General features: G+C 57.8%; 3 protein-coding genes across 8 annotated transcripts; 2 read left to right on the top strand and 1 right to left on the bottom strand.

Annotated features, from left to right (window-relative positions):
- Positions 1 to 1,652: 1,652 nt before the first annotated feature.
- IL10RA (interleukin 10 receptor subunit alpha) lies at positions 1,653 to 8,592 on the top strand. Of its 3 annotated transcripts, none has more exons than XM_054087174.1 (7): positions 1,653 to 1,788; positions 2,692 to 2,812; positions 3,289 to 3,467; positions 3,599 to 3,765; positions 4,106 to 4,256; positions 4,404 to 4,528; positions 4,658 to 8,591. In XM_054087174.1, exons 1-7 carry the CDS (start codon positions 1,725 to 1,727, stop codon positions 5,633 to 5,635), a joined length of 1,785 nt encoding a protein of 594 aa, XP_053943149.1. In that variant the 5' UTR covers positions 1,653 to 1,724; the 3' UTR covers positions 5,636 to 8,591. The 3 variants fall into 3 exon arrangements, with proteins under 3 accessions (XP_053943149.1, XP_009570030.2, XP_053943150.1); XM_009571735.2 differs by having other exon boundaries at positions 4,655 to 8,589; XM_054087175.1 differs by lacking the exons at positions 1,653 to 1,788; positions 2,692 to 2,812 and having other exon boundaries at positions 3,299 to 3,467; positions 3,603 to 3,765; positions 4,655 to 8,592.
- SMIM35 (small integral membrane protein 35) lies at positions 8,489 to 19,333 on the bottom strand. Of its 3 annotated transcripts, XM_054087180.1 has the most exons (8): positions 18,616 to 19,333; positions 12,707 to 12,801; positions 12,503 to 12,609; positions 12,120 to 12,290; positions 9,807 to 9,923; positions 9,491 to 9,524; positions 9,161 to 9,289; positions 8,489 to 8,622 (listed from the first exon to the last, which is right to left on the bottom strand). In XM_054087180.1, the coding sequence occupies exons 4-7, from the start codon at positions 12,133 to 12,135 to the stop codon at positions 9,184 to 9,186; spliced, it is 273 nt and encodes a 90-aa protein (XP_053943155.1). In that variant the 5' UTR covers positions 12,136 to 12,290; positions 12,503 to 12,609; positions 12,707 to 12,801; positions 18,616 to 19,333; the 3' UTR covers positions 8,489 to 8,622; positions 9,161 to 9,183. The 3 variants fall into 3 exon arrangements, with proteins under 3 accessions (XP_053943155.1, XP_053943154.1, XP_053943153.1); XM_054087179.1 differs by having other exon boundaries at positions 12,120 to 12,801; XM_054087178.1 differs by lacking the exons at positions 12,120 to 12,290; positions 12,503 to 12,609; positions 12,707 to 12,801; positions 18,616 to 19,333 and having other exon boundaries at positions 9,807 to 12,102.
- TMPRSS4 (transmembrane serine protease 4) lies at positions 15,609 to 26,115 on the top strand. Of its 2 annotated transcripts, none has more exons than XM_054087176.1 (13): positions 15,609 to 15,740; positions 19,503 to 19,533; positions 19,614 to 19,727; positions 19,912 to 20,064; positions 20,173 to 20,302; positions 21,402 to 21,503; positions 21,599 to 21,639; positions 22,168 to 22,330; positions 23,410 to 23,576; positions 23,784 to 23,879; positions 24,502 to 24,641; positions 24,788 to 24,937; positions 25,216 to 26,115. In XM_054087176.1, the coding sequence occupies exons 1-13, from the start codon at positions 15,732 to 15,734 to the stop codon at positions 25,366 to 25,368; spliced, it is 1,449 nt and encodes a 482-aa protein (XP_053943151.1). In that variant the 5' UTR covers positions 15,609 to 15,731; the 3' UTR covers positions 25,369 to 26,115. The 2 variants fall into 2 exon arrangements, with proteins under 2 accessions (XP_053943151.1, XP_053943152.1); XM_054087177.1 differs by having other exon boundaries at positions 25,212 to 25,354.
- Positions 26,116 to 26,132: the final 17 nt, after the last annotated feature.

Consider the following 26,132-nt stretch of genomic DNA (forward strand, 5'->3'; position numbering starts at 1 on the left):
ATCGACATCCAATTCTCTCAAGCCTCTGAGCTGCTTGACCTGCAGGATCAGCCCCACAGCATCTTTTCCACGAGGCTCCCTCTTTCCTCTTTTTGGTCCCATTGCTTTTGATTTTCATTCCTTTGCATGAAAGGCGAGCTGAGCCTTTCTGTGGGATGGGCTGTGTTTCACATCAGGGCTCCGAAATTCAGTGGCTTCCAGATCTGAGTCATGAGCTGATTGCGGAGTGAAAGGACACCAACTGGTCAACCAGAGAGTGGAGAACGAAGGTAATCCAGGGTGAAGGAAAGGGAGGGATCTGCTGCTTGGGCTGTCTTCCCTTGCCCACCAGGAGAGGAACACCCTTCTGGTGAGGGAAGCCTCTCCCCACTGCCGGGCATCACCACCTGTATTCCCCACAGCCCTGGTGGAGAAGAGCTGGAGACTGCAGGTCCCTGGGTGCCACAAGAGGTGAGCCTGCCACCGTGCCATGCCTGAGGTCCTGCGCCAGGCTTGGTGACGCTGTTGGACCTGCCCTACAGCTAGCAAATTTACTGGGGCTCTGGCAAGGCTGCAAGCTCTTAGAATCCGATGGGTCCTATCAGGAAGGATGAGTCATGGCAGAAAAGCAGAAATGGGCATCTAAGACAGCTCTTTGATGAGCCATTCTGCTGCAGTAAAGGGACATGAGGTCCTGCGTCTCTATGCCCACCGAGCCAGGGAATGCTCTGAACCCTCTGAGGCTGTCCAGAGCACTCTCGGTTTCTCTTGCTCTTTTAGTTTGTGTCTTTTCCTCTAAATCCCCAATGGGAAATTCCTCTTCTCAAGAAAAAATGCTCTCCATCAAGAGGGCCCCAAGATTTGCAGTGGCCCCAGGAAAGCCCTCAAGGAAGCTCTTTTGTAATTCGTCCAGCCAGAAGGCAAAGCAGAGGGCTCACCAGTCTGCTCGGTGGTAATTCATCTCCCAGCGCCTGAAGCCACCTTCAGCAGACACGCAGGACATCACCGTGGGGCCAGAGCCCCATAGCCATGTGCATCGCAGCCGGGGCTGTGGGTCTGCTTGACAGCTTCAAGAGCCCCATGGACAGCTGAGAACCCCCTCTGCCACATCACAGTTCAGAGCTTGTGATGCCACCCGCGTGTGCAGGTGGTGGCAGGATTCGTAACAGCCCAGAGGTTGTCACTTGTCCCCAGAAACAGGGAAAGGCAAGTTTCAGGCTGAATAGGAGGGTATGGGCTGAGCCCAAAGGAAAGGAAATCAAGAACCTCCTCCTCCTCCTGGAGCTTCAGGGCCCCCTGGGATGGCAGGAGAGGACAGTGGCCCAAGGGGCCACTGCTGGGCTGGTGCTGTGCTCTGTAAAACCCTGTGCTGGGTCACCCCAGGTGCTAACGCTCAGCCCCTGCGCTGAGCTTTTAAAATCTCATTGAACAATGAAGCAGCGAAGGCAGATGCACCATTTACTCCTAATTTCCCTTTCTCAGCACTGTATCGTTCTGTTCAGAAAAGCCCCCTTCCTTTAAGGTAGGAAATGCCCAGCCCGGGCTACAATTAGCTGTGGGTGAGTGGGTGGATAGTACAGAGAAGTGGAAGTCGCTACACAGCTACTTTCCTCCCACTGCGCTAACGCCTCTAAGACGTCACTGAACCAGCCCCCAGGGGAAAAACAAGCGCTCAGCCGCTCGCCAGAGCAGAGTTGGGCACCCCACTCACCCAGCCCTGCGCCCGTGGAGGATGCTGAGCCGGCATGGCCCCCTGTGCCACAGCCCTGGCACTGTGTGTGGCACTGCTCCTCGCCCGGCTGACGGACGGTGAGTCCCTTATCCACACCAAACTGATGTCCAGCTCGCTGTGTCCGAGCTGCAGGGCTCGCGACAGGCTGCTCTGCTCCCCTGCATGCCCAAAATCGCGGCACTGGGAGAGGGGAAGGCAAGGACAGGCAACAAGTGGAGCTGCTGCGGTTTGGAGCTGCGGCTCAGACACCTTTTAGTTGATCAGGGCTCAGTCTGGCAGTGCCCATAAGGTCCTGCCTGCTTGGAGAAGGACATAGTAAGGACTTCCTGCTCACCTCTCACCTTTCTTCACTGTTTGGGAGCCTAAAGGTTGCGTTAGTCTTTGCTTCTCTCCACCAGCGTGGACTGTGGTGCCTCATATAGCGGTGAAACGCCGGTCGACGTTGAGGTGCGGCACAGTGATGTGTTTGCTGGCAGAGAATAGCTGCTGAGGAAGTCAGCACAGAAAGGGCGTCTGATGTTTATCCATCAATGGTTTGCCGCCAGGTGACGATGCCAGAAATTCAGGCAGGAGGTGTGAAAAAGGCTGTTTCTTCCAGGCAGCAGAGAGGCAAAATAGGAAAGATCAATCCAAACAGAGCGGCTAGCGGAGAGGAGGGGTGGTCAGGGATGCAAACACAGCAGCAGGCTCCTTCCTTGGGCTAGAAAAGCACCGAGATCCTCTTGACTGGGCTCTCCCCAGAAGAGAAAAGGAGAGAAAGTGGGGGACAAGCAAATGCCGAGAGTTGGAGGTGAGCAAATCCTCGAGCGAGGGCTGAGTCTCTTTTTGGGTGGACAGTCACCGCTGAGCACAGGGGCCAAGCTCCAGGCGAGCCATCGAGGAGGGAATCACAAGGAGCTCTGCTCAGCTCCCGCGGGCACCAGCAGGACGGGATGGCATCGCCCTGCCGCCTGGCCTAACGCTCGCCTTCCGTCCCACAGGTGAAACACTGGCGAGCCCCAAGCACGTCCGTTTTGATGCGAAGATAGCACATCACGTGCTACGGTGGGAGCCGGGAAACAACCCCCCCAGCGACGTCCGCTACGAAGTGGAGCACAAAGTGTGAGTACAGCGATGGGGCATGAGGGGTTCAGCTCCTGCCTGGGGTGTGATCCAGAGAGCAGGGACAGGTCTGGACCTTAGAGCAGCTTCCAGGATGGAAAGGGGCTCCAGGAAAGCTGGGGAGGAGCTCCTGAACAGGGAATGCAGGGATAGGAGGAAGAGAATGGTTTTCAACTGAAAGAGGGGAGATTGAGATGAGACCTTGGCAAGAAATGTTTTGCTGTGAGGGTCGGGAGGCCCTGGCCCAGGTTGCCCAGAGCAGTGGTGGCTGCCCCATCCCTGGAGGGGTTCCAGGCCAGGTTGGATGGGGCTTGGAGCCCCTGAGCCAGTGGGAGGTGTCCCTGCCCGTGGCAGGGGGTGGAACTGAATTATCTTAAAGATCCCTTTTCCAAACCAAACCATTCCATGATTCTATAAAAAATCAAGTGCCTGGCACCTGCCTGCACTGCTCTCAGCATCGGTGCTTCTCCCTGCAGCTACGGCACGAATATCTCCTGGACGGCTATTCCAAGCTGCATGAAGATCCCAGGGCACTCCTGTGACCTCACCTACTACACCCTGGATTCTACCCTGCGCTACTACGCCCGCGTTAGGGCTGTGTCTGGAAACCACACATCCCCATGGCAAAGGAGCAGCTCTTTTTCCCCTCGAGAAGGTAGGAGCAAACCTAGGACAGGCAGCACTGGGTGGGAGGGATGGTGACAGCTCAGTCTGCTGCTGCAGAGGCTCGTAGAGCTAAAAAGAGGAGAAAACCCTAATGTTCTCTTCCAACCAACTTGTTTCCAGCCAGCCTGCTCCTGCCAGGCCAGAACCTCTCCGTGATAGGCAACACCATCTGTGTGCAGCTGCAGCTGCTCCTCAGGGTGGGGAACCTCACCGTGAAGTACGATGACATACAGAGGCACGTGAGGCGATACCTGGTGTATGTCAGGGTGGAGCAGGACAATCGGACGGTGAGATGAGCTCCAGGTCCCATGCCATCCCCCTCTGCAACACGCGGTGCTGCCCAAGCTGAAAAAAACCACCTTTTTGAAGTACAAACTCCCGTAAAATTTAACGCTGAGCTTTCTCGCAGCCCCAACAGCACAGAGAGATTTCTCTGCACATTTTATTGCAGTAAGTCCCCGGATTCTTGTTGGGGTTTGGGGTCCAGCTGCTGTCAGCCGTGCTGCTAAGCACCACGGGGGCTTTTCCCAGGGGATAGTGGAGGAGGAGGGATGAAAGCAGGGGGCCCAGCGCTCCCCACAGGGTCTGGGGGCTCACGGATACCAGCCCGCTCTCTGATCATTGCAGTACCAAGTGGTGAAATCTGTCCCAGAGTTTAACATCAGCAACCTCTTCTGGGACACCAAGTACTGCGTCAGCGTGGAGCCGTGCGTGGCCAGCCGGCCCAACCGCGCCGTGCGCACCGACGAGCAGTGCGTCACCATCGGCAAGAGAGACAGTAAGTGGTGGTGGAGGAGTCAGGGAAGGGGATTTAGCGGGGCACGGATCCTCCTCAGCCTCCTGGCCCTGGAAGTGTGGGGATGCACCCCCACTGCTATGTGGCTTCAGCCTTTCTCCTCTCACCTGGGCACATCCTCTATTGCAGGGAGCTCAGAGCTTGTCGTGAGCATTGTCAGCTCCTCCTTCATCACCGTGTTTCTCCTGGGCCTCCTGGGCGTTCTGCTGGTGTGCACCTACATAAAGAAACCCATGAGGCCACCATCTGTCCTGGTAAGGTAGCCGGGCACCTGCATCCTTTGCAGCCTGCACAAAAATACAGGTTGGGGGAGTGTTGGGAGGGGCAGACACGAGCAGAGATTAAGCACGACTCACTCCTCTCTTTCCTTCCCTTCCCAGAAGACTTTCATAAAGCAGAGCTCACTCTGGATGGAGGAGTCGTCCTCTTCTCCGGGCAGCCTGGATGGAGACCCTGATCCTGTCCAGCAGCTCTTCCTGTGCCAGAAGGAGCCCCAGCAGGACAGCGGCTCCAACAGCAGCACTGGCACAGCCCAGCTGCCCCTGGAGAAGGACTGGAGGCTCCCAGTATGGACCGTGGACCGGTGGTGCCTGATGGGGCTGGAAACCACGGGGAGCAGAGACAGCAGCTGCACCAGCACCGACAGCGGCATTTGCCTGCGTGCCTCCTCCACTGAGCTGAGCTGCTCCTTGGTCCCAGAACCCCAGGGCTACAAGAGGCAGCTGCCCACCAGCAATGACAGGAACTTGGGCTTGGAGAACATCTGCCCTCACCCCCAGTGCTCCTCCGGCACTGGGACCACCAGCCTCGTGGAGGCTGGGCTACAGCTCAGCGTCTCCCCTGCTGCCAGCCAGGACAGCCAGCAAGACGTGGAGTTCCACGGGTACCTGCGGCAATCCAAGAGCACGGTGGAACCGAGGCAAGAGCCAGCCAAGGAAATGTCCTTGAGCCGCACGGGATCCCTGCGGGGCCCAGTGAGCAGCACTGGCGTCGCCCTGGATGTAGAGTGCTCTGAACTGGCTGTGTCCAAAGGGTACTTGAAGCAGTCTTCTGAGCATCCCTGCAGCCACGCACAGGACCTTACTCCATGGGGCAGCCCTCAGGAGCCCACTGCCTGGCACTTTTCTGGCCAGGTGGGGCCCCAAGCCCCAACTCTGCTGCCCTGTGGAGTTCCAGATGCTCCTTTGGCTTCCAAAGCTGGCCCTGAGCTCCTGAAAGCTCCCTTTGACCTCAGCATCTTCAACACTGACATCCTGGGGACGCTGCCGCTCATCTCCAGCCTCAGCACCAACGAGTGGCTCACGCTGCAAATCAACCCGCTGAGCCTGCTCAACGGGGACAGCAAGGACAGCCGCCTGTGAGCCATCCCTGCACGCTGACCCAACTACCTCTTCCAATCACTGCCCATGGGGAAGCAGCCACTCCAATAAGCTACCGCCAACTCCCGAGTGTCCAATGCACCAAACTGAGTGTTGCCAGCCAAGACTTGCACGACAAGCACCACCTTAGCTACGTCTGGGGCTGCTTTGGTGCTGGGGCTGCTGTGGCCACTCCTCAGCGCATCCTGCACCTTCCCTCCAGCCAGCATCTGCAGAAAAGCTGACAAGACGTGGGGACAAAAGGGGGCTCATCCCACCTCCTCTGGCCACCAAGCCCAAGGATACACACCAGGATGTTTCCAAAAGGTGATCCTGCCTGGTCTGCCCTCCCCAGAAGCCCGGCATGGGGCATGATGCAGCACCCGGGGTGGGTCAGGGGCAGCCCCACACTTCCCTGCCCCACTTCCCCCTTTCACAAGCGAGTGCCGGGCTCCTCCGGCTGACGTCCTCATTGCCGATGCTGCCCAAACCTTTCACAACACCGGCATCGAAAGCGAAGAGCAGCCTGACTCAACCATCCCACTTCTGGGAATACAGAGGAGCTCCCACGCTGGCAGGAGTCACAAGGGACTTCCCTGACCCCAGAGAGACCCTCCAGCCCCTACGGAAGAGACCTGGGATGCTGGCTACCTCCAAGGGGTGCAGGATGCGCACAGCAAGTGCCATACGAGCTCAGCGCGAGCCAGGGCAGCCCTACCCACACTATGGTCTGCGATCCACCACTATTTTGTACAGACATTATTTATTCTATTTAATTGGTTACTACAGCATGGATGTGATGTTATTTATTTGGTCTGTTCAGCTGTACATCCACTAAAGTCAAGCTGCACATTCCATTTTTGGACACGGACTTTCCTTTGCAGTAAAGGGCAACAGGCTTATGCCTCACACAGGGAAAAGTGCTTCCACATCACAGCTGGGAGCAAAAAGGAGAACAAAGCCAGCCCACCGAGAGCTTCACGATCCTCTGGGCAGTTGTCCCAGGGGAGCGTTGTGGGAAAATGCACTGGAGGAGCAGCAGGGAAAAAGCCCTGGGCGGCTCGTGGTGGTTTCACAGGGATGCTCTGGGAATCACACGGGGCAGCAGCGCTGAGCCCACACACCAGGGCAGGACAGGAGCACCTCCAGGGTGGAGAGGAACAAGTCCAACCTCGGGGGGTGGGGGAATAGTTTGTCAGGCTGGAAACAAGCCTGAGACGGGAACGACTTACCACGGGCTATGTCTAACTGCTGCCAGTGCACGGGAGAGTGTTTCCAACAGTCACTTGGCTTCCAAGAACCTTTGCGGTGAGATAGTCCCGTTAAAAGTGATGGTGGAAACCCAGCTCGGGGAGTACTTTGTTTCAGGTGAAACCATGAATCACCACAACCAGGAGAAGGATAGTTGATGCATGGCTGTTTCCTTCTCTTATGCCTAACGTCGCACTACTCCCACTGAAGACACTCTCCCCGTGCCGCACAGAGTCCGGCGGGTGGCCGCGATGGGTGCCCTGCTACGGCAGCATCACCAGTGCCAGGGGTGTGCATCCTCCTGCCCTTGCATTCCCGCTGCCTCTTCTGCCTCTGGGTATTTTGGGGGTTTGGGGCTTTTCGCTTTCTTTTTTGGGTTTTGGTTTTTTTTTTTTTTCGACTTCCTCTGAAAAACAGTCATCAAAACGAAGCGTAATTATTTTTTTTTTAATGCTGCTGACGTCAGGCTGTGTGGTTGGATCCAGTGCGGTGCCGGTTCCTGCTCGCTGTGAAAGGCTCCAGCCGGCACCATCCAGAGGGAGCACCCAGGGCCAAGAGAGGCGGTGTTCCCCCACCTCTGTGAGCAGCTGGGGCTCTCCTTTCAATGAAATCCCGAGGAATTTGCCAGAAAGCCACAGACCACGCGCTCTGTCTGTGATAGCAGAAAGCACGCAGTCCCCTCCAATTCTCTGGAAATCCTGGATGCTCACATTTTCCCGACTTAAGTCACAGCCTAACGCACAAGGGATATTTGGCTCCGATTCCTCCTGTGAGCATCTCTCCTGCTCTCCTCTCCACTGGGAACACCACACTTTGGCCACCACACAAGGGGTTGTGTGCGTGCAAACCCCTTTCCCTCCTCGGCAAACAGCCTATGCAAACATTTCCAATGCATTTCCAACTATGGGGCTACTGAGCCCCCAGCACCGCATAAATCCTGCGAGGAGAAGCACAGGGAAGGAGAAGGGAGGGGATTTGTGGCTGGCCATCACCTTCCTCATCAGCTGGGGTGCAGACTGGGGGTCTGTGCTCCATCCTCACTGGTTTCCATACACATAGATGTGCAATCCTCCTGGGCTTCTCTTCATTTTCCTTCTGAGAAACAGTCTGTAAAGAAGCAATCCCAGTGCCTCCGTGCTTGCCAGCTCCTACCTGCCCGGCAGGGATCCCCCTCCAAGGGCTGCAGCAGCTTTGCCAGAGCTGCTCTTCTCCTCCAGGCTCTTTCAGGACCACTCGCTCTGCTGCGGTTGAAAGCAGATAGGAGAAGAAATCCACAAGAAAGCCCACAGGGGCTTTCTGAGGTGTTTGCTTGCACGATTAGCACAGAGGACAAATTTCCACACTGTTCCAGATATTTGACCGTGGAGGGAAGTCTGAAGCAGTCTCATTTCCTTACAGAATTTTTTTTCCCCTATTGCACAAACCTGTTGTGGCTCATCACTATCCTTTTTTTAGCTGGTTGCCCTCACTCTCATTGCCCTGTTCACCCCACAGCCTGGCCCAAGGTCTCCTTGACACGCAGGTGGGTGGTCCTGAGGGCTGGGATGTCTCCGAGCCATGGGGAAGAAGTCTTTTCTCACCAGGATGGGTACAAAGGAAGCCTGGGATAATGCAGCTCCCTCTTCTTCCATCTCGAGCCAAGGAAAGCTGCACCAGCACATTGGCACGGGGATGGCAACCAGCTCTGGCCACCTTCCAGTGCCACCCACGGCCAGAGTGGGACAGCAGCAGAAATACAGCTGCGGGAGCAGAAGGAGAAGCTCTTTTAAAAACAGAAACTGGGCTGTTTCAATTTCAGTAGAAATCCAGCATAATTAGGGGTTGTTTTTCTTATTAAAAGTTGCAAGAACTTTTCCCAGGGAGAATATGGGCTCCAGCTCCAACCCCTAGCTGCCTTCACCCCGTGCGTGTAACCAGTCCGAGGCCAAGGACAGCGAGGCACAGCAAAGGAAATGCAACCCAAAACTTGTTTGGGGAGGGGAAATAAAACCAGAACCCGGGGAAAGCCCCTGGTGCCCCACGGGACTTCGGAGAACTTTCGCAGGAAAAAACCTTGGGACTATCCCAAAGAAAGCTGCGATGACCAAGGCTTACAAGGAGGCACAGAGGCTCTGGGATGCAGCTTTAGCACCCAGCACCTGGGATCCTGCTGCTACAGCCACCCCAAGCGCTGGTTGCTCCCAAGCAACCACGAAGCAGCCGCATTTGGGCTGTGCCGGAGGGATATGCAGGCAGGGACCCCATCGCCCGGCAGGGAGAAGCAGGGTGATGTCTTACCTGGTGCCAGCCTGGCTCCCACCTCACAGCCCTCGGTCGTGGAAGGGCACGTAGCTGCTCCCTGCCCTGCTCAACGAGCCGCTGATGGTGAACGGTGGCACCAACTCCACCGCCACCGACCCCAGCCCGCTGCAGGAAATGTGGAGACATCAGCGAGCTGCCTGCCCTTCTCCAACCCATGGGATGAGGGCTGTTTTGCCCCCAGCCAGGGTTCCCCAGCGTGTCTCTGTCCCAAATAGGCATTGCCTGCAAACAGCAGAGCTCAGTGGGCTCTGGAAAGAGTTTGCAACACCCCCAGCGCACCCCAGGTCCCCTCACAGCCTCACTCACCAGGTGTGGTAAAGGCTGAAGACAAAGTCAGGCCCTGGGAAGGCGGAAAGGAGAGGTGTTAGAGAGCCATGAACTCACTTTTGCTTTGCTGTGAGCCTGTGCATCCATGTGGGGGTGCGTAGGACAGACAGCTGCACCGAGGCCTCCCCATGCAGCCCCCTCCTCAGCCTTTGCATGCTCCCACCTTGCCAAAAGCTGCCCTGTGCATGGGTTCCCCCAGCCCCCAGCCCCAGCGAGAGTCAGGCATGCTCCCCACACCCCAGGCTCTGCTCTTTGGAGCCCTCCCTGCCCATTCCCCTGCTCTGCCCATACTCACGGCGCCAACACTGGCCTTTCTGGTACCACCGGACTATGGCATAGCCAAGAAACACCAACGTCAGCAAAGCCAGCCCGACGCCCAGGACAACCCCGAGCACGTTGATGGGCTCTTGCTCTGTAAAGCAGAGGGAGAAGGGACTCTGCAGACAACTCTGGGAGGCTGAGGGTTCTGATAATCCCCTGGAGGGAGACAGGACCGCTGTGGGCTGGGGTATCTCCCTCCACCCTGTGCATGGAAGGACTGTAGCCCATGAGGCTGTTGAGCCTTGTAGCATGGAGACTTTTGCTACCCCAAAGCCCCGTGCTGGAGATTTGTGAGCTTGGTCCCACAGCCACCAGCTCTGCGGTCCCTGGGTGAGTTGGAGATTGTAGCTGGGAAGGGAGCCCAGAGGGCAGTGTGGGCAACCCGCTGCCCACAACCAGAACAGGAAAGGAACAGCTCTAAACCACATTTCTGTTCAGCAGGATCCACTGCTATTCCCGTTCCTGGCCCCACCAGGAGCTCACCCAGACCTCAACCAGCTCTCGTCTGGGTCCAGGGCTCATCACGTTGTTCTGGGGCCACCTTGACGATGCTGTAGCCCCACTCTTGGTCCCAGGCATCCTTGCGGGGTGAAGCACCTTTCTTGGCTGCACCAGGAGCTGTTGCCGATCAGCAGGGTTTGGCCATGCAATTTAGCTGTAATTTTGGCAGCGCAAGTGCAGGCAGAGCTGGGGCCAAGGGGACAGGCTGGCTGTCACCTCCCACAGCTGGGGTGTCCCTCAGCTCTGGTGTTTCTTGCGGGCCGTGCCAGCCCAGAACCCAGAGGAGCGGACAAGAGCCAGGAGAGCAGCAATGTGCCATAGTTGTAGGTGTTTGCTGTCCCAGTGCTCCCACAGCCACCCAGTGCCATACCCCGGTGTGTCCCTGCTCAGCTGCACAGACCCATTTCTGGACAGGCACTTCCCTCTAGAGGATGCATTTGTCAGGGCAAGCAGCATCCTGCTGCCCGTGCTGGGCTGGGTTCTGGGTGATGATGGGGCCGTGCAGGACTCTGCGGCAGCGCTGCACCTGTCCATCCCTCCCGCCTGCACTGCAGGGTGTGGCAAAGCCCGACACCAGTCAACACTCCCAGCATTGTCAAGGAGATGCCAGCATGCCCAGGGCACCAACGTTTCTCTGTTGGGAACGGCTTGCCTGCTGCACAGAGAAAATCTTGCACCATGTACGGCACCGATTAATTAATAAAAGAGCTAATCACACCTCTCTCCAACTGCTTCCAGCTCCTGCTATCCCTAACCCCTGCACAAATGCATTCCCAGACCCTTCTCCACTATCACAGCAGGCTTCAGCTCCATCTCACAGGCAGCACAGCCTCTTGCACCATCGTCAGCATCCCACGCTCCCACTGCCCACCAGTAAGCTGCCCAGTCAATCCCAGTGTGTCCCATTAGGAAGATGCAGCAGGCAGCGATGGTGGTGGGCGCACCTCTGGGGGTTGCTGTGTCCAGGGGGGGACAGCAGGGTCCGGTCACTGCCCAGGAGCAGGGTCAGACCCGCAGCGCTCTGGGCAAGCCTCAGGCAGATGGGATGCTGTGTCTTGCAGCATCAGGAGCAAGGAGACAGAGGAAAAGGATGACCTCAGAGCAGCTAAATTTAGACAGATGCCGGTGGAGTGAGAACATTTCCCCTGTGGTCACGGTGTTTACATAGTGAGCAACATCCCAGATCATCCTGCAACCCACAGCACTTGCTCTACCTGACGGGATGTGGCAAACACCCAGGGAGCCACAGAGCGTGGCACTGCCAGCTGCCGAGCTGGACCAGCCTGCCCTTCCCTTCTTCCAGCCCCTCATGGAAGGGCTCAGGAGGGCAGGATACACGGGCAGCCAGCGCACTCTGCTTCTGCAGGAGCCCAGGGACACCAGGCCTCGGTGGCATCTAGCGTGGGTGAGGTCAGGAAGGCTGCTGAGGGCTGACTCACGCAGCAGGAGCTGCTGGACGGGAGGAGCATGGTGCAACAGCCTCCCTGAATCCTCCCTGCCGAAACTGCCCTCTCCCCACGCCTACCGCTGGTGGGAAGATGAGGGCTTCATGCCTATTCCTGGCCCCTCGCCACGTGTGGGAGGTGCTCCCCGCCCCGACACCCCGGGTGCAGATGTCCTCAGATCCCAGTGAGATGCCTCCAAGCAGCACTGCTTGATGCAGAGCTCCAGCAGCAGCCGAGCCCCACAGGTAGCAAAGGGGAGAGGAAGGTTACCCAGACATTGCCTGCGCCATAAAATGTCCCCACTTCTGCTCTATAAGAGGAGAAAAATGCCACCTACTCACCTGCCCGGGGGTCCATCTCCTGGCACCCAGGAGCTTCTCACAGCTGGTCCAGGTGGGGAGTTGCTGCGGCAGAGCCTGGCGTGTGCTGGAGCCTGGCACGTCCTGCCCGTCCTTCCTGTCCCCGCCAGTACCGCAGCGAGGCCAGGCACCGCTCCTCACCTGCTGGTTCAACTGGTTTCCAGGGGAGAAAGCAGATGACCTCTGACAGGCATCACTCCTCATGCGATGGATGTTGCGTTGTCTGTGCCCCAGCCCGGGATGACGGCTCCCAGCCCACCCTCCCCATCCACATGGGATAGGGCCGTGTCCTGGGCTGTGTCCGTAGCGTGAGCAGGGACGAGGGAGGGGATTTTGCCCCTCTGCCCCACTCTGTGAGACCTCACCTGGAACCCTGCATCTAAGTCTGGAGTCCTCAGCAGCAGAAGGACATGGAGATGTTGGGGTGAGTCCGGACAAGGCCACGGAGATGATCAAAGAGCTGGAGCACCTCCTGTGTGAGGACAGGCTGAGAGTTGGGGTTGTTCAGCCTGGAGAAGAGAAGGCTCTGCAGTGCCCCAGTCAGACACCTCGCCCTGCCGTGCACTTACAGCTGTATTTGATGGTCTTCTCACAGCCCAGAGCCACAGGGTTAGGCAGCAACCACCGCTCACTTGCAGAAAGAGGAGGAAACCATCTCCTGTAGCTGCAGGTAGAAGGTAGCAAAGAAGGATAGCCATGAACAGCTTGGAAACCAGGCAGCCAGGGGCAAAATCCCTCCCCACCTTGAAACCTCCTCTTTGTATGCTCTTTTCCAGGCACAGCCTCTGACTACACCATGGCCCAACGCAAGCAGCCAGGGCGGGAGCCGAGGTGACAAACAGCCCTTCCTGGAGCCAGTGTCTCGGCACCAAGAGCCAGAGGCGATGCCAGACACTCACGGGGACACAGAGCAGGATGCAGGTCAGGATGCAGTCACACTGCAGACCCCAAAGCCCCTGTGATGTCCAACTCAGACAGAGAGACCAGGACTGATGGAGAGGGAAGGGATGGGTGCTCCCCTGTGGCTCGGGGAGGCTGGCGGCTGCACAGAGCCCCGGGCAGCCCTGCCTGGCCTCTGCCTGACCCCAGACATAGGTGGGGTGCCCAGGAGCCTGCGTCACGGCACACAAGGCCAGGAAAGGGTGACGGGGCTGGAAATGCAGCCGCACTCCAGGAAGCGCAGCCCTGAAGGCGCGTGGAGCTGTGACATAACATCTGCTGCTTCCTCAAAGCCTTCGCTTCACCCCGAAGGAGGAAGAGCTGCTCCCCGCATGCCATCTCCCACCCTGTGGATGCTCCCGGGCTGCTCTCCCTTCCACAGAGAGTGGAACTGTCCCTTACCTGCGGAGCCACAGGCGTGATATCGAAAATGCCAAGCAAATGAACTCCAAGACATGTTTTGGAGGTCTAGAAAGCAATCACTCTTTATCACTCCTGGGCAAAGCGAGGGAGTGATCTCCATCAATCATGTGCAATGAAACAAGAGCTCAGGACAGAAGGTATTTCCCACTTACATGCACATTCATAAATTCTCCAAGAAATCTTAAACATGTTCTATTACTTTCCAAGGACTAATTTTAATGTCATTATGAACTTCACAGCATTCAAAGCTCTTGCTCATTCGGAACCGACTCTCGGCTTGACCTTGCACTTGAGAGAGGGGAAGACTACAGAAAAGAGATTGTAGAAGAAGAGACCCCTCTCCAGCACGATCACACTGAACACAAGGCGTTATCACTTTCAATGAATGAACAGTGTCTGGAAAAACACCGTTTGAAAGAAAACGTTCTCTCAGAGCAACGTTCTGTCTAACTTTCAAAAAAATACAACCGCTTAGATGAAACCGAACTTAGAAACTGAACTCTACTGTAGCATAAATCAAACCCAGTCCACTTCTTGTAATGGAAAGTATGTCTGTTATCATGCATGTGCCGGGATCGCTGCTCTCCCCGGCACGGGCTGGGTCTCTGCTGCCAGGGGAGCAGGCACAGCCATGGCACGGTTCCCCGGACGAGGAGCTGTACAAGTCCGGGATGCTCCGTAGCCTCCCTGCTGGCACAGCGTGCACCCCTGGCAACAGCAGCTCTCCGCACCGTTGGGAAAGCTCGATTACAAAAGGAGGAGAGGGTAATTAGCTGCTTGGCAAGTCCTGCACACCCACCACTTCCAGCATGAGTCCGTACAAGGCCAAGCTCCCCAGCCGGAGGGGCCTGTAGACTCCCTGACCCCTGCCCACTCCCTGCGCCGGCCTTCGTCCTGCGCACCTAAACCTGAGCACCCATCCTGCCCGGCAGCACTGCCAGCAGCCGGCTCAAGCAAGCCACTCGTCTTCCCAGAGCAATTATACCTGGACATGTAGGCAGGCTTTGCCTCAGACACGTGTGCAGCTCCACGAGCAGCCTCAGCACCTGCCTACAGGCACCGCACTTGCCCGCATCAGGACTCGGGGGGCTCTAAGAGCCCCTCTCGCCACCCACCCTCTATCTTGCACAACATCGGTGAGCTCTACCAACATGGGGCAGCTGCTCTGCAAAGGGATGAGCGTTGCAGGAGAAGGGCATGGCCCCTCCGAGCTCACACCCCAGTCTCCTGCTTGCAGATCCAGCCTCAGCGCTGAGCCCAGTGCGTCTCCGTGGATTGCACGCCTCCAAATCCCCATAACGGCCCCAGAGCTTTCCAGCGGGGTAGAAACTGGCAGTCAATATGCCTGCTGTATCACAGAAGGGACAAAAGCCTTGGAGAAAGAGCGAGGTTGCTTCCAGAGGGTAGGTAAGGGAGTCTGGAGGGCCCACACTCAAACCTCCACCCTACCCATCTTCCCTGGGCATCCGCCGCTCCAGTCGCTGGGCGAGGAATGGGCACCCAGCTCCCAACTGGGAATGACAACTGCCCAGGACACCCACCTGTGCCTGCCGAGCCTCTGCCAGCGCTGCTCGTGCCCCCAGCCTGGGCAGGAACCCCCTGGATAACCTGCCATGAACACCCACGGGCTTTCCTTTCAACTCCGCTGCTGCCAGGAGCGCGTCTGCCAGCCGTGACCCAGGGCTGCGCGGGGACACACAGACCGAGTGACCTGGGAGAGAGGAGCTTACAATGGCCCCATAACCTCATGGGTAAATTCTTCTCCTTTCCTCCTCCACCTACTAAAAACCTCTGTTTAGAAACAACCCGGTGCAACGCGGAAAAGACGTGCAAGAGTGGGATGGCTGTGGTGGTTCTTATCATCAGGAGAGGAGCAGGAAAAATCAGTTTGTTGCTGATAAGCTAATTTGTGACAGCAGCTCTGCAGGTGAGTCACCCGCCAGTGGCAGATACTCAGGAGATTACTGCAGGTGAGGGTGCTGCTGCTGATAGACCGGTGTTATATTACAATACAAATCATAATTCCTGTTTCACAACTCCTGTTGTGGGTTTTAAGGAGTGCTTGGGCGGTCCTGCCCCAGTGCGAGCGCAGTGTGGGCAGAGCAGCACAGGGGCAGTGGGAGCACCAGCAGCCCCGGCTCCCGGAGCATCAGGGCACCCACCAGCTCCCCGTGTCCCGGACTGAAGGATATTGGCCAGGTTTCTGCAGGCAGAAGATCACAGCCAAGCTGGATGAACATGGTGAGTTACTGAGAGCTTTGCCTGCTGCTCAGCCCCCAGCCCCGGGAATGCGCTCACACCCCAGCTCTGCTCGGAGTGCTTCACTGGCCATGAGGCAGTCCTGGCTTGGAAGAGCAGCTGCTCCCCAACCCTTGCATCTAGGTCCCTGTGTTTGGGCATATTTGGCCATCCACACAAACAAGGGACGACTTCACCAATCCCTCTCAGCACCGCTCCGTGGCTGTCCCCATGAGCTCTCGCTCCCGCATTTCTGTGTGGCTTTTCTTGGCCTTTTCCCAGACTGGGAAGCAGAAAACTAAGACAGCGTCTCACGAGTCTGCTCGCCAAGGGGAATGTGCCCTTCTGGGACATCTTACCCCATTCTGAAAACAAGAAACGCCTGGCCAAGAGCCCAGCGTCCCTGCCCACCAGCGCAGATCCTGCTGCACGTCCCTCGGTCCCTCTGCTCAGCACAGGGGACGTGTTCAGCTTGGCTTCCCGCAGCGCCTTTTGCAAGCAAAGCCATGGCCACCAAGCCCCAGCCTGGCATGCAGTCCCTCCCTCGGAGGAAATCCTTGCCAGAGGGCAGCCACCCATGGCCCGGCTCGCTGGGTGCCGTAAAACCCTCCAGCGGCGACACAGTGGGATGTCACCGGCACGGGGACAAGGGCTATGCACCCCTGTGGGTTAAATCCCCTGCAGCCAAGGAGTTAGATAGGAGCACCTCGCACCCTTTGAAGCATGGGGTTGGGTAGGAACATCCCACCTTCCCTCAGGAGCAGCCGGCACGGCTCTGGGGGGAGAATAGCAAGAGTCTGGCTGCACCCCTGGCTCTCCAAGCCTGTGTGGATGGCGTGGGAGCTGAATTTCCTTGGGAGCCCACAACTCGTGGGCTGGGATTTGCTCAGAGTGGCCAGAAAGGCATAAAAACCTGCTTACAGAGAACGCGGCAAGAGAGCTCAATTAGTTACGGTAGCCTTGAGTTCTCCAGTAAATCACGTACTTCCACTCCGCACAGGAGCTGGTGCAGCTCTTGAATTTAACCAGTGCAGCTCCTGCCCGTGGTGCGGCTCTGGAGCAAGTGGGCAACCAACGGCAGACAGCCCCTAGGGCAGCTCCAGGCTGCGAACCTTTCTGAAACAGGAGGCATGTGGAGTGAAGAAAATGCAAGGGAAAACCAAACCAATAATGGGCAATAGGTGGGAAGGTGGCTGGCATCATAGAATAGTTTGGGTTGGAAGGGACCTTAAAGATCATCTAGTTCTAACCCTGCTGCCATGGGCAGGGACACCTCCCACTGGATCAGGGGCTCCAGCCCCATCCAACCTGGCCTTGAACACCTCCAGGGATGGGGCAGCCACAGCTTCCCTGGGCAACCTGGGCCAGTGTCTCACCACTCTCATGGTGAAGAAATTCTTCCTAATGTTCAGTCTAACTCTGCCCCTCTCCAGTTTGTACCCATTCCCCCTCATCCTCTCCCCACAAGCCTTTGTGAACAGCCCCTCTCCAGCTTTCCTGTAGCTCCTTCAGGCACTGGAAGATCGCTATAAGATCTCCCCGGAGCCTTCTCTTCTCCAGGCTGAACAATCCCAACTGTCTCAGCCTGTCCTCGTATGGAAGGTGCTCCAGCCCTCCGTCATCTTTGTAGCCTCCTCTGGACCCCTTCCAATAGCTTCATCTCCTCCTTATGGTGAGGATTCCAGAACTGGACACAGTATTCCAGATGAGGTCTCGCAAGAGAGGAATAGAGGGGCAGCACCTCCAGAGGGATCATCCCTCCCACCAGCACCTGCAACAGGCCTGTCAGCAAGGATCCAGATCCCAGATAATGGCATGGGCAGCTCTGATGCCCCTCAGCCGAGAGCCCCAGCGCGAAGCCTGGAGGAGCCGTCACGGCCAATGCCCTGGGACCGTTCCCACAGGGAACCGTTAGGATCCCATTATCCAGGTCATGCCCAGCCCTGGCCCAGGGTGACACAAGAGGTCAGCATGAGGAAGGACTGGCCGCTCGTGCGCTCGGCTGGGCGTTTGGGAGCAAGCTGGGATGGCGTTACAAAACCCCCTGCAAGGCTCCTGCAGGGCAGCGGTCGTGGGATGTCCAGAAGACACGCTTCCCTTCCCTGCCCTCCTGCTCCCAGCAGCTCCTTGACTCCCACGGCCCCAGGAGCCCAGCTGGAGCTGGGATGCCCTGCTAGCACTGCAGTGTCCTCATAGAATGGACCCAAGGAGCCGTGCAGCTCCCACCCAGGGGCCGGGCGCTCGCCACGACTTGCCCACACATGGCATCGGCGCCAGACACGCCGGGCTGTTCCGAGAAAGGCCCTTGGTATTTCCTCAAAAGAGCCACGTGCCCGCAGCCCTGCCAGCGCCAAACAGGATCCCCTGCGCAGGTCATTTCTTATTCCCAGGCTGGGAGCTGCCGAAACAGGTAGCACAAGGCATGCAGCAGCCTGGGCGAGGGGCAGCACGTGACATCCCAGCTTTCTTTTTGTGTTAAGCCACGAATAATCATTTGGCAATTCCCTGTAAAATCCTGCTAGTAGAGTTTAGTACGTAGCCAAACATACCCAAACCCAGGGACCCAGAGGGAGGGCTCCAACACTCCCTCCTATCATCCTCACGGCCCCTTTACAGCTGTATCACATCCCTGGTCTCACTGCACCACCGCTCTTCAAAGCTCCAACCTCTGGAACTAAGACTGCACAGGATCTTCTGCTCTCGTTTAAGACAAGAAATGCAACCCAGAGAAAAGCGGCTGCTCCTGAAGCTCAGCAGCCAAAGGAGCGAAGGCTTCCAACCCCCAAGCTCTCCTGGATCTGGGGTTTAGCGCAGTGCTTTTAATCTGCCTCTCCTCTGTCCGTGTTTGGTCCAGGCCCTGCAGAAAAGCTCCTCTTACCTGTCCTCGTAGAGTCCAGAAGCATCGACAAAGGGAAAAAATCTCACTGGAAGTTCAGAAAAGCAAGCGTGCTGCTTTCCACAGCCTCAGCAGGGCAGGAGCGCGCTTTCAAACCACAGGAGGGGAGTTCAACAGCTTGGCACAAACAAAACAGGGCAACAGAAACAACAGACGTCCAGCTGAACCTCCCACAAAGGGGCTCCAGTCTTTGCCCACCAAGGATGAGGTCAAGGGCTGGCTGGTGAGGCTCATCAGACCTTTCCTGATGCCCTCAGGCATCCATCATATGAGAAGCTATTGCAAGGAAGTGATTTTTAAGAGATCAAGCAGGATCAATGCCTTTTTCATCACTTGCTCCAGCGCTGATAGCTACCACGCCGTGCCTGCTGCGTGTCCTAGCAGCACAGCCCTCCCTCCTCCCCCCCGAGAGCGCTTGTTCCCATGGGCAGGGCTGGTTTCTCCAGCAGCTCCCACACTCTCTCAGCTCCTCACTTGTGCTGTGCCGCTCGATTTCTGACCCCACGCTGAGCAGCTGAGGAACAGAACCCCCATCACGACAAGTCGGGGTGTCACAGTCACGCAGGCGCATGGATTTTGATTTGGGGTTTCTTGGCACGTCAGAAAGTGCCGCTTTCACAATGCATATGACTTAAACCCCTGGTGCATTAAAGTTACTAACTTTATAATATCAAACAGCAGCCTCAGTGTGTGCCCAGGCTTAGCTGATAGCAGACAAGGGTCTGGGATGGCATTTGCTTTCTTTGGGCTGCCCAGGTTGATCCCATCAGCACTTAGCATGGGAATCACCACGCTGCTATGCACCCTTCTCAACTGCTTTTTGGCCAAAATTTCAGCTCAGTAATGGTTTTTTCTCCTCCGTTTTGCAGGATTTAGCCTCCGAGCGGCTGAATGGCACAGGTAATAGCCAAGGGAGCTGGGAGCACGGGCGCTGCCAGGCTGGACCTGGCCACGCAGGGCCATGCTCCTCTATGTTGCAGGTCCCTGCGCAAGACACAAACCCTCCCCAACGCTGGAGTCCTTCAAGAAGATCGGCGTCCCCATCCTGGCAGTGGTGCTCAGCCTCACCTGCCTGGTCACAGTCGGGTTCCTGGGTATGGCTCCTGCTCTCCTCTCCCCGCTCCTCCCGCTGGGCACAGCCGCAGCTCAGCAAACACCACTCTGGAGCCAGGGTTCAGCTGGGACTGGCTCTGCCACCTCCGTGCTGAGCCCCCAAAGGCAAGCCCGGAGCATGGCCAGCACCGCGAGCGCAGCACTGAGCTGCCCCTTTCCCTCCAGTCAAGGTTTACCTGGACTACCACTACTTCTTCTGCAAACAGCCCTTGAAGCTGGTGGCGCTGCAGCGGGTGTGTGATGGGCAAGTGGACTGCCTGCAGGGCGAGGATGAGGCCAACTGTCCCCAGTGGGTCCCCGAGGGGCCACCAGCTGGTGGTGAGTCCAGGACACCCTGCTAGAGCTCCGGAGAGGCTGGGCTGCTGCAGCGAGCCTCCACCTGCTTGAAGCCGCTTGTAAGAAAGCTGACTTTGTGTCTGTCTCCAGTCCGCGTTTCCAAAGACAGATCCATCCTGCAGGTGCTCAACAGAAACACCGGAGCGTGGTCCTGCGTCTGCCACGACCACTTCAACCTGCTGCTGGCCAAAGCAGCCTGCGAGCAGATGGGCTACAGGAGGTACGGGGCTGCTTTCTCCATGCCTTCCTCGCCTGCTTCATCTATCCCTCTTCCCGTAAAAGCTCTTTTTTAAGTGAGGCTCTGTTTGCTTTTATGGCACTCAAAGCTCTGCGCTAATGGTTTCAGTCCAGCCGCAGCACGCAGAGTGCTCTGTGTCCCCAGGAGCTGGCTGGTCTCTGTGCCAAAAGCCCTGGCTGCTTCTTCTGTAAGCACAGTGCCATGCCCAGTGTCCCCAGCTCTGTCCCCAGACCACCCGCTCCCCTCGCAGTCACCCACACCCTGTGGCTCCCAGCAGCACACGTGCCCTCACCCACCAGAGCAGCCCCTCCTGGGGAGCGAGCAGAGCCTGGTCCAAGGTCCTCACTGTGATGCAACTCACCTGGGGAAGGACACAAGGCTCCACACTCCCTTTTTAAAGCCCCAGGAGAGCAGCAGCTGGGCTGGCGGTGAGGATGCTGTGCAGCTGTGGGCAGGGCTGGGTCCCTGCAGCTGCGATGAAGCTCCATGTCACCCTCCCATGTCCACCTGTCACCCCGCTGTGTCCAGCTCCTGCGCTGACCTGAGCGAGCAGCAAGCGTGTAGTGCTGTGGTCAATGATCACTGGTTAATGCCACGATTTGGGGAAATAAATCCCTAGCCTTAATCAGCCCTGGATTAAGGGTGAGTTTGAATGCAGTTAGGGGTGTTGCAGAGAGAAGATGGGTGTCTGAGGCTCTCTAGGTGCCTAGGCTGAGCCCAAGATCCAGTTCCAAAGTGTCAGGGATGGAAGCTTTGAGCACAGGCTTCAGGTGTCACAAGAGGCAGCAGGAGGGACACCCCTGAGTGCTCCCTGCCCCACACCTCCCTGAGGTACAATCTTTCTCCCTCCACCGTGCTCCTCTGCCTGGCCCTGGGCTCAGTCCCCCCATCCTGCCCCATCCCTGCGTGCCTGTGGCTCTTCCCTCTCCCGGCATCCCTGTTCCCCGTGCCAAGGAACCCCCTTTCCTCAAGGGCTCTTTTCTCTTGCTCAGAGGCGCAGGGGCCACACCAGTGCTTGTCCTCTCCTGGCGCTGGGCACCTTAGGATGCGTTCCTGACCCGTGATCCCCTGTATCTTTCAGCACTCCCGTTTTCTGGGACGCGGAGGTTGGCGCGGGGCAGCCCCTGCCTCCTCGCGAGGTTGTGCTGAGCAACGGCAGCCTCCAGCTCCCCGAGCCGGGCAGGTGAGCGATGGCCATGAGCCCACCGTGCCCCTCACCCTGCACGCGACACGGAGCCTCTTCTCTACCCAATCCAGCCCTTTTCCTCCCTCTTCCAGGAAATGCCTCTCTGGATTGGTGGTTTTGCTAGTTTGTTCCAGTGAGTATCATGGGCTGTTTGTACCTTGGGGCACGAGGAGCCTTCCACTGCTCCAAGTCCTCGTTCCTGGCACAGCCCCGCAGGCTCAGCTCTGGCCCAAGCCCTCGTTCTCCTCGTTTCCCGAGCTATTTGCATGAGAGAAGTTGGGTTTAATAACTGCTAAACTCGTTAAGCCAGCGTAAACCTCCCAGAAACGAAACAGCTAAGAGAGAAGCTTAATCAGCTGCCTGGATGGGTTTACTTTTGCTGCTTAATTACCCCGATTAAACTAATCCTCTTGGTGGGTGGGAAAAAGGCAAGGAATGGATGAATTCCCCATTTCAGGAAGCCTGGGGATGATGCGCAAGCGCCAAGTGGCCCAGAAAGGGGTGACAGGCAGTGTCACGGAGGGATGGGGCACGTGGGATGCCCTCCCCTCCCTGGGAAGCCTCCATCCCCTCGAGGACGGAGGAGGGCAGAGCAGGTGCTCTTTCTCTCGCCGCCGCTGCAGCTAACGTGTTGCTTTGTTGCTGTTCTATCACCCGGCAGAAGACTGCGGGGAGAGCATACGGACTCCGCGCGTGCTGGGAGGGAGCGTGGCTGCCATCGAGACGTGGCCATGGCAGGTCAGCTTGCAGTACAGGAAGGAGCACATCTGCGGCGGCAGCATCATCGACCCCATCTGGATCCTGACGGCCGCGCACTGCTTCAAGTGAGTCACGACGTCCCCGGCCGCAGCGCATCGCTCAGCCGGCGCCCACGCACCAGGGCTGGGGCGGCTCCTCGAGGCCAGGCTGGGGTAAAGCCACATGTTGCTTAAACGTCCCATAATTAACACTTCTGCACAGAGCTTTGTGCCCCTCGGTCCAAGGCAGGCAATGGATGCTGAGCAGGGCAGTGCATAGTCAGGACACAGAAGAGTTCCCTATGCAGTGCTACAGACTGGGGGAAGAGTGGCTGGAGAGCTGCACGGAGGAGAAGGACCTGGGGGTGCTGGTTGACAGCCGACTGAACATGAGCCAGCAGTGTGCCCAGGGGGCCAAGAAGGCCAACGGCATCTTGGCTTGGATCAGAAATGGGGTCACCAGCAGGTCCAGGGAGGTGATTCTCCCTCTGTACTCAGCACTGGTGAGACCGCACCTCGAATACTGTGTTCAGTTCTGGACCCCTCACCACAAGAAGGATGTTGAGGCTCTGGAGCGTGTCCAGAGAAGAGCAACGAAGCTGGTGAGGGGGCTGGAGAACGTCTGACGAGGAGCGGCTGAGAGAGCTGGGGGTGTTTAGCCTGGAGAAGAAGAGGCTGAGGGGAGACCTTATTGCTCTCTACAACTGCCTGAAAGGAGGTTGTGGAGAGGAGGGAGCTGGGCTCTGCTCCCAAGTGACAGGGGACAGGACAAGGGGGAATGGCCTGAAGCTCCGCCAGGGGAGGTTCAGGTTGGATATCAGAAAAAAATTCTTCACAGAAAGAGTCATGGGGCACTGGAACAGCTGCCCAGGGAGGGGGTCGAGTCACCTTCCCTGGAGGTGTTTAAGGAACGGGTGGATGAAGTGCTGAGGGACATGGTTTAAGGGAGTGTTAGGAATGGTTGGACTCCTTTCCAACCTGGTGATGCTATGATGTCCCATAATTAGCAAGTCTCCACGGGACTTTGTGCCCCTTGGTCCGAGACAGCTGAGAGATGCTGAGCAGGGCAGCGTGTCGGCAGGGCTTTACTCCCTGTCCCTGCAGCAGTCACCGAGGAGAAAGAAGGGAGCACTAGAATCATCACTAACAGGCATCTCCATGCTCAGGAACAACCCCATCATTCAGAGGTGGCGCGTGAAAGCTGGCTCCGACCTCCTTTCGGGCACCGGCACCCTGGCTGTGGAGAAGGTCTTCCTGGCGGATGTGACGCCCGCCTCTCCCAAGGACAATGACATCGCCCTGGTGAAGCTGCGGTCTCCCCTGCGCTTCTCAGGTGAGCACACCCTTCCTCGGAGCAAGATCAAAGCTCACGAGGCACCAAAGCAGCGGTGAGGAGAGGGACACGTGTGAGTGGTGCCTTTCTGAGAGCGCAGCTGGGAGCTAGGTGCCCGGCTGGTGCATGGATCCAGCCGGTCCAGGCAGAAGCACCTTCCCCACAAGCCTCCTCAGATACCTCCTGCACCTCGCCTCTCCCTTGCAGAGAGCACCAAGCCCATCTGCCTGCCCTATTTTGACGAGGAGCTGGAGCCGGGCACCTCCCTGTGGGTGATAGGCTGGGGCTACACGCAAGAGCACGGTGAGTGGGACGGCGTGGGGACGAGCGCTTTGCCCATCTGCGATGGGGTTGAGGGAAGAGGCAACTCCAGCACCACTCACAGGAGGAGACGGGGCTGGTGGGATCACCCAGGGCTGCTGGGGGACCCCTCTGAGCTTTGGACCCCTCAGTACAAGGAGGATATTGAGGGGCTGGAGCACATCTGGATAAGGGAATGGGAGCTGGGGAAGGGTCTGGAGCACATCTGGAGACGGGAATGGAGCTGGGGAAGGGTCTGGAGCCCAGGGTCTGGAGACCTGGGGTTCTGGGAGCGGCTGAGGGACCTGGGGCTGTTCAGTCTGGAGGAGGCTGAGGGGAGACCTCATTGCTCTCTGCAGCTCCCTAAGAGGAGGTTGTGGTGATGTGGGTGCTGGGCTCTTCTCCCAAGTAACAAGCCACTGAGGCAGAGGCTGCCCAGGGCAGTGCTGGAGTCTCCATCCCTGGAGGGGTTTAAAAAAAGGGTATATGTGGCACTTTGGGACATGATTTAGTGGGAAGAGTGGGGTTGAGCTGACGGTTGGACTGGATGAGCTGAGAGGTGTTTTCCAACCTTAATGATTCCATAATTCTCTTCCCTGATTCCGAGCGGCCGTGTTTCACGCAGGCAAACTGTCACAGACCCTGCAGCAGGCAGAGGTGGAACTCATCGACAAGCAGAGCTGCAACCTGGCTGCCTACCACGGGGAGGTCACCGACAAGATGCTGTGTGCCGGGTTGCCGCAAGGAGGGGTGGACACCTGCCAGGTGAGCCAGAAAGAAGGGCTGGGTGGGTCTGCACCTCTCCATGGAAGACCCCCTTTCAGGGAAGAGCTGCCCTCCTGGCTGCAAGCTGCCACCGTGCTGGTGGTCGGTGGGCTCCTCAACCCCCTCAGATGGTTTCTCCTCGGCAGGGGGACAGCGGAGGGCCCCTCCTGTACGCGGGCGAGCACTGGCAGGTGGTGGGCATCGTCAGCTGGGGCCAGGGCTGCGGGTCCCCCAGCACGCCCGGCGTCTACACCAGCGTCCGCGCTTACCTCAACTGGATCTCCACCATACGGAGGGTGAGTGCCGAACACCGGCACCGCTGCGGCTGCTCCGTCACGTAGGTCTCGGAGGGTGGTGGAGATGGGTCAAGGCTGCCTTGGTGGCTCTGTGCAGCGGGGAACCGCGGCTGGTGGAGCTCAGCATCGCTGTGGGGACAGGGCTGCAGCCAGCCAGCCCCTCCGGATCTGCACCGGAGCTGAGCTGGGTGCTTACAACCACAGCTCTCTTTCCTTCTTAGTTCCACCTGCAATTTCAAAGCTTCCAATTTCTTCTCTCCGTCTCTCCTTCCAGTCAGAGCTCTGACACCTGCCGGAACAGCTCTCTCCCTTCTCCCCAAAGCCTTCCTCCCCATCCCTACGCCCTCAGCTGTCTCGGCACCAGCTGGGAAACGGATCTCCAGCCACGGCAGGTGAGCGGTGCCGCTCAAATCCTCGCCGCCAGGCAGTGATCTCGTGTGCCAAAGACCAGCCGAGGAGGCAAAGGGCAGCTCGGAGCGACGGCCATCGATACTGTGAAGGAATCTGACCGGCTTCAGCTCCCTTCCGGAGAAAGATTAATTTATTACCCTGTGCCAACCTTGCTGTGGCAGGGAGGCTCCTGTGGGGCGACGCTGCTGTTGCTCACTGCTGTCACGCAGACAGAAACGGTGTTTGTGCTGTAGAGCATCCCCATTAAAAGAAAGTATTCATTTTTTTTCACACAGCTTCTGAAGGCTTTGTCCCTCCTGCTCGCAGGGTTATCTCCACAACACCCTGGCATTGCCGGAGCTGCTTTCCCCCGTGCAAGGCAGGGTTTATTTGCTGCCTCCTGTGAAGAAGGAACAAAGCGTTCTATGGTCCTCATCGCTCTGACAAGCTGATCAGAATGGGGTCAATTTAAATTACCGTATAACTAATAGGGGTATTGGGCATTTTTAAAGCTCATTTTTCCAGCATAGCCTCAGCCCCAATAAAAATCAGCGCCATTCCCATGCAGCGGGGCAAAGAGAGATCCTGTTTTCCAGGCAGCTGCACTCAGGGAGCCTTTGGAGGTGGGATATACCCCCCAAGCACCCTGCAAACTCTGCCCCACGCCAGGCTGGCTCCAAGCACCTACCGCCCCTGGGCTCCAGCAGGCAACGCGCACCCATGGGTGCTGGGAAGCAGCTCCCAGCCCTCACCCCGGCGTGCTCAGGAGGAGCTGCAGGATGCAGGTAGAGCGGCAGCACTCATC

This window comes from Cuculus canorus, chromosome 23 (genome assembly GCF_017976375.1).
Source record: "Cuculus canorus isolate bCucCan1 chromosome 23, bCucCan1.pri, whole genome shotgun sequence".
Taxonomy (NCBI): domain Eukaryota; kingdom Metazoa; phylum Chordata; class Aves; order Cuculiformes; family Cuculidae; genus Cuculus; species Cuculus canorus.